Genomic DNA, 6,733 nt, shown 5'->3' on the forward strand with positions numbered 1-6,733 from the left:
TCTAACGCCGCCATCTTGTTAATATAGCAATAACCTCTCAGTATATATTTTGGTGATTTTTAATAGTTCATGTTTCATCTCATATACAATAATAGATACTCCAATTCGAAATTTAAACATGATTAAACAATTAGTTTATAATTAAGACACCTACATACATGTCTAGATAATTATTTTAATCTTTGCATTGTACTTGAATGCGCGTCTAACTTGCTTATACAATATGGGCATCGCACCATCGTTTTCGAACGTATAAAATTCATCAAGAATTCGTCATCATCTACCATCGTTATATAAATATAATTTAAAAAATATTTATAGGTAATATAACGTCAATTGGAAACAATGTAGACAACAAAACATGATTTTTAGTAATAAATCGCAAAATTGTATGCAATAGAATAATAATTTTCAATCGTCTATCTAAATATTTGGTCTCGATCAACTGTTTATGGCAGCATAATAAAAAATTATTCACCGAAAATCAAAAATGCCCAGAGTCCATGCACACATATATCTTTCTCTAAGTATATATATGGGAAGTCTGTACTAGTACTGTACAATTGTTGCAAATTTCTTACTTGGGTTCTCTATGTATTGATAGACGCACTAGTTATCGACACATTGCGCTTCTCTCAAATCGCCAAAGAAAAAAAAAAACAAATTAAACACGATGAAAATATGAACACAGCCTCATTTTTGTTTGGATTTTTTACAAGTGTTATGAAGGGGGCGCGCGCATGCGGTGGCCCAGGTGTGTTTTCGGAAATGCTCTTTTCCCACTAAATGGATTTTACGTAAACACAACACAAGACGTCGCTACGCGTGTTGCAGCTTGCTCTTTGAATGGAAATCGAAAAGTAATGCATTTTATCAAAAGTTTACGAACGCCGCGCGCACAATAAATGCGCGCAGAGTCGAGAATATAATTCGGTTTTTTGTGAAGAGCCGGCTGTGGGTCCGCAGCGCGCGCGGGCTGCACGAAGAGTCGCGTGATAAAAAGGAACTACGAGATGCAATGGTTTACCCTACATACATAATAAATCTACGTCCTTCACAGACAGACCATCGTCTGATATCCGTAGGACACGGCGGAGATTTTTGGGTTTCTCTAAGACGCTACGTTTAGAAAGATCGGAAAGAATAAAATAAACGAGAATTAAGCTTAGTCGACGTGCTGTCAATTCAGAAGCAGCTCCTTTGGCGTCTCCCATGTGAATCCTTCGCGTCCAAAATGGCCGTACGCGCTTGTCTTTTGATAGATTGGTTGCCTAAGTTTCAACTCCCTGAAACACAAAAATTGCACATAAAAACACAACATAAACGCAAATTTCCGCTCGAAAAACAATAAAAACTCAGTAAATGTATAAAAATTAATATCATGGCCGTCAAAAGTAGCAAATAAACTAACATCATAGTAAAATTTACCAATTTTTTCATCATTTATAACTTACTTGACGATTTTACCGGGACGCAGGTCAAAGTTCTTCTTAACAATGTTGAGCAGTTCGGTCTGTGTGAGTTTAGAGGTACCATAGTCGAAAACAGTGATGGAAAGTGGCTCAGCAACGCCGATAGCATAAGCTACCTGCACGAGGCACCTGCGGCAAAGATCTGCTTTAACAAGGGACTTTGCCACCCAGCGCGCGGCGTACGCAGCTGATCTGTCGACTTTTGTGAAGTCTTTGCCCGAAAAGGCACCGCCGCCGTGCGCACCCCAACCACCGTAGGTATCTACAATGATTTTACGACCAGTTACACCTGCATCACTCTGAAACAAACAATTTAAGACAAATTTAAACACAATTCTATCAAATTATAACAAAAAAATAATAAATTTTAAGTAATATCAGAATTGTGTTGACATCATGGCCGTCAAGAGTAGCAAATACAATCAAAATAACATCATTTGATATTTTTCACATAAAAAGTATGAAATAAATTGGTTTTTAGTACCTGTGGTCCACCAATAATAAACAATCCGCATGGATTAATGTGAATGACGGTCTTTTCATCCAGATACTTGGCTGGAATCACCTCTTCGATGACTTTGCTTTGTACCTCTTTGCGCAATTCCTCCAGACTGATCTTTTCGCTGTGCTGCATCGACACAACCACTGTGTGTACACGCAGAGGAATGCAGGCGCCATGATGGTACTTGTATTCGCAAGTAACCTATAAAAACACGCTCATAATAAGCACAACGCAATCGAACACAATAGAAATTTGAAACGTAAACAAGAGATGTCTGTCTAATGGACATTGCCCTCATCCAATAATAATTTATCAAATGGGAACGCCTGTAGCCATTATTATAATCTAGCATAGCCTATGTACACTCCGATGCGCGTTTGGTAGACATTGGAATGTGGACAATTTTCTATGCAACCCGCAATACACACATATTTATATGTCAAATATAAAACATACAACGAACCTGTGTTTTCGAGTCAGGACGAGCCCACCAAAAGTCACCGGTCCTTCGGAGGTCCGCGATCTTTTGATTTAACTTGTGTGCGAGGACGACGGTCAACGGCATGCATTCTTCTGTCTCATCGGTTGCATAACCGAACATTAAACCCTACAACATGATGATAAACATAAGAAAAACGTCGACTGTGTTTTGTTTATAAATAGAAAACAACATGCAAGCATACAATGTAGAAAAATAAGGTCATGCAGATATTAATATTAATACACCAAACACAATAAAGATAACCCCAAGTTAATAAATTCAAGTTAAAATAGAGAAAAACACAAGATGGCTACGAAGGAGGCTACGGATATTCCTGGCTAATAAAAGAAGAGAAGAAAAAGCACAAAACAAGCGTCACAAGTTTCACCTGATCGCCGGCCCCGATGTCGTCTTCGTTCTTATTCTCATGCACACCAGCCGCAATGTTGGACGACTGCTGGTCAAGCGCCAGCATGACGCTGCAGGTCTTGTAATCAAATCCTATGAAGATTTAACGCTAGATTAATACCCCTATATATGTCTGTGTGTAGTAAATCATCAAGGACACATTGTTTCGAAACGAGATAACGATTTCAAGTGTAAAATGGACATTGCCCCCGCATCCGATGACACTGTGCGCATCGAATGGGAACGGCAGCGTCATTTCTGTTACTCTTGCACAGCCTATGTACACTCGAGCGCTCCGATAAAGACGCGAGAATGTGGACAATGTTCTATGCGAAATGCGTCCAATTTCAAAACAACATGTCGAATATTACGTGTTCGGTTGCAAGAGCACAAAAGCATAATAATAATAATAGTAATAATAAATATTAACAAAACATGCTTGACTAAAATTAATTCTGATGATTGAAATGCGACCCGATTTTTGCGTTGTCTCAGGCATCAGGCAGTTATTTGAAGCAGGAGAGAGTTATGCACCCGGATGTGATTTTCAGTGTCGAATTTTGATTCAGTTCGTAAAGATGCTAAAATTTTTGGTTTGGCTGTACCTGATCGCCCGCCCCGATATCGTCATCCTCTCGATTTTCGTGCACTCCGTCGGCGATGTTGGGCGATTGCTGTTCGATGGCGACGAGCAGATTGAGCGTACGCCAGTCAAATCCTAACACACCCAAACAAACCGGAAGCGCGGAAAAACCGAACGATAGAAGGAAACAAAAGAAGATAACATAAGAAACATGATATGCGTGTGTGTTTGTGTGTGCGTTTTCTTGGTGTGTGTGTGTGTCGCTTGCTTTCAGTGCCAACACCACATGTGAGGGTTAATTAAAGAAAACTATATGTTTAATGCAAGCAGCAATAATTAAATAAAGTATTGTAAGACTATTACTCACAAAGAAAAAACAAAACGCAACTAAATTTAGTGGAACTGTTTCAATTAGTGTGTGCTGAATGCGGTGGAAGTAATGATAAAGTGGGCATACCTTTCGATGAATCGTCATAGCCGATATGTTTGACTGTGTCGCGCACCACGCGTTGATAATCAACGATTGCTTTCGATGTGATTTCGCCGCAGAGAAGAATCATGCCGGTTTTCGTGACGGTTTCTGAAAGGAAGTAGCCATTTTGAATTTTCGTTCGGTTTGAAATTTTAGTTACAAAACTCACCGCATGCGACTTTGGCGGTGGGATCCTGCTGAAGATGAGCGTCCAAAACTGCATCACTGATTTGATCACACATTTTATCTGCGTAGAAGAAGAGGTATTAATATATAAATCAACCACGTGGTGATACATCGTTTTTTTCAATGGTAGGCAATGCAAGGTCATTTCAATAAAGCAAAAATTGATTCGAAACATAACCCCAGTAATGGCGGCATGTGACAACTTGGAACTGTCGTGCTGTCATTGACAATTGAATAATTACCGCGACGATACCAATCACGCCAGAAAACACGTGTTTCTGGAAATGTTTTTTTGCGATGGATATGAAGAACGTACAGTTGGACATTAGCCGTTCTAAATCTAGGACGGTTATTTTCGGTGAGTGCCGCATGCCGGCGTACCAAAAATAGTTTGGGGTTCGAGTTTAGAGCGCTTGCGTTGCACGAATGCCTCGAGCAAGACGCCATGTTACCGGAGCGTTGCAAATGAAACAACATTTCGACTTCCGTGTGTTTAAACAAACATGACACTCGTTGAATATGTATATTCTGAGCTGATTAATACATTCTAGCCTCACCTGGATGTCCTTCGCCGACTGACTCCGACGTGAAGAGGAAGTTGGAGCCATCTTCCATGTCGTAGGCCATGTGCCCGTTGGGATAACCGTTCGCTACCGTTTGTGGCATCTTGATGGAATCTGTACAAGGAATCGTAATTACGATTTGCTTCACATCCGATGACTCAAATGAATCAAAGCGTACGGCGTGCGTGTTTATTACACGCGCACAACTGCTGATGAAAGATGAACACCAAACGCCGTGCGCTTTGCTCGTTGTCGTCGTCTTGACTGGTCTTTCTTTGACTTAGTAACAAATCTAATGACTAGTATTACCGATGCACGGGATAGTTTATTGTTGCACTTCAGTCGACAATGCGTTTTCTAGCGTGTTATTGTTATCCGTCCGCGCTCGGCATCGATAACTGTGGAAAAGAGAACCGCGTCGTGCTTGCTTTAACCTTTATAAACGCGCAGTGTTGTCACCTGACCCTCAACCACGCGCGCGCATTGGTGGGATTCGAAATGGCGCCGATCGAATATTCTCGAAGGCGCACGATGCAGTGGGGATTTACAACGGTGACAATTTCAAATTATTTCAAATATTTTTATTGCAAACGTATAAAAACCGTTGAAGCAACAAATAAACACGCAGTAATTACTAAAAAAATACAATGAATCCGTTAATGTACCTATTCTACAATTTTTTACCGTATATTTGGTTGCATACACTTAAAAACTCAAAAACAAATTTGTTTTATAAATAATTCCAAAATAACGCATCGAAAATTAAAACTTTCTTCAAAAAACCCTTCCTAGTATTAATATCAACCATTACGCAACATTAATTGATTATTACTGCATGTGATACAGTAATAATATAGAATTCAATTCTGAGTAGCCCAAAAATAAGACTCATCTGCATGACAACATATGTCAGATAACAAATCTACGTAATTTGTTTATGATACTCTCAAAAATAAAATATGTAATTGTAAATTATGTAACCGTGACCATATGCAACTTTACTATCTCGAAATATCATGTCATTGCCTTTTTAAAAGCAGGGAAGCTTCTAAAACATGTTTTTAAGCATTCTCGGGAGTAATTTTCTTTACTTAATGAATTTTCACGTACTTTGCACTATGTTGCGAGCACGAAAATAGGTGAACGCGGCTATAATTAATGTATCTTCAGAAAGCGCATGAGTAGAGTATATTTTTAAGTGTAAGATGACTTAAGGGGTTATATTACTTAAATTTGAACAAAAGTTAGGTTAGAAGTGATTATAAGTTGAATATTTTAATGTTATTTGACGAAATATTAAATATTTTCAAAGTTTTAATAAGAATTTTGAAGAATTAAATTTTTTTAACTCTAAACATGAACAATTTTAGATTTAATAAAAGAATTTAAGTGAAAAAGTTGCTTAAAGGTCAACTTTACTTAAATTATTCCCAAAATAAAGTTTAAAATATTTTAAATTTATATATTTTAGGATTATTTGAGCAAATATTCATCATTTTTAGTGTTTTAATTGAAATTTTGAAGAATTTAACGTTTTTCAATCAACAAATAAACAAATTTAGTTTAAATTAAAGAATTTAATCCCTTAAAAATTAATTTTTATTATTTTTTGACTTTGTAGATAAGAAAAACTTTAATCAACGCAAAAATTTAATGAATTTAAGTCAGATTTTTGTTTTTAGCGCACTTAACTCAACCCTTAAGTTGACTCTCCGTGAAATATTGGAATATATCGCCGTTTAAAACAAAATTGTTTATGACAAACATCACGTATCACTCCCAATGACCCTACCTGACTTTTTGGAATGTGTTAGCGTTGAATGTCTGCGCGTAGCACGATGAATAACCTCACTAGATGCGATGCAAGTCGCTGAAAACTGTAAGCACGACTGACGCGCAACTCTCGCGCCGCGCGGCTTATAGAAGCTGCAACGCGCAAAGGAAGCACCACGGCCGCCATTTGCCGAGATGCGGGGCGTGCGGATACCAGCAAGACACATTATCACTCCCACTTCGGCCGAATCAAGCAATTATTAAACGCATCAATAATAACTTCGATCAGTTCG

The 6,733-nt window shown here is 38.2% G+C and overlaps 1 protein-coding gene across 3 annotated transcripts; it reads right to left on the reverse strand.

The window, feature by feature from the left end:
* Positions 1-43: 43 nt before the first annotated feature.
* Positions 44-6,682, reverse strand: Sam-S (S-adenosylmethionine Synthetase). 3 transcript variants are annotated; one of them, XM_065300373.1, is made up of 9 exons: positions 6,460-6,682; positions 4,662-4,781; positions 4,088-4,165; positions 3,904-4,026; positions 2,844-2,956; positions 2,438-2,581; positions 1,957-2,175; positions 1,455-1,771; positions 44-1,286 (listed from the first exon to the last, which is right to left on the reverse strand). In XM_065300373.1, the coding sequence occupies exons 1-9, from the start codon at positions 6,665-6,667 to the stop codon at positions 1,181-1,183; spliced, it is 1,428 nt and encodes a 475-aa protein (XP_065156445.1). In that variant the 5' UTR covers positions 6,668-6,682; the 3' UTR covers positions 44-1,180. The 3 variants fall into 3 exon arrangements, with proteins under 3 accessions (XP_065156445.1, XP_065156444.1, XP_065156446.1); XM_065300372.1 differs by lacking the exon at positions 2,844-2,956 and adding an exon at positions 3,469-3,581; XM_065300374.1 differs by lacking the exons at positions 2,844-2,956; positions 6,460-6,682 and adding exons at positions 3,469-3,581; positions 4,977-5,103.
* Positions 6,683-6,733: the final 51 nt, after the last annotated feature.

This window comes from Atheta coriaria, unplaced genomic scaffold (assembly GCF_025399875.1).
Source record: "Atheta coriaria isolate IRGN ID8LTWV9N9 unplaced genomic scaffold, Caltech_Dcor_3.1 hic_scaffold_4_pilon, whole genome shotgun sequence".
Lineage (NCBI taxonomy): Eukaryota > Metazoa > Arthropoda > Insecta > Coleoptera > Staphylinidae > Dalotia > Dalotia coriaria.

What these genes read in the sequence shown, in the direction of transcription:
- Sam-S (XM_065300373.1), bottom strand. Translation starts at nt 6,667, where the DNA reads ATGTGTCTTGCTGGTATCCGCACGCCCCGCATCTCGGCAAATGGCGGC. An exon ending in AACACATTCCAAAAAGTCAG is followed by an intron (nt 4,782 to 6,459) that starts GTAGGGTCATTG and finishes TTCCTTGTACAG; the next exon opens with ATTCCATCAAGATGCCACAA. An exon ending in CTATGACGATTCATCGAAAG is followed by an intron (nt 2,957 to 3,903) that starts GTATGCCCACTT and finishes AAATCTTCATAG; the next exon opens with GATTTGATTACAAGACCTGC.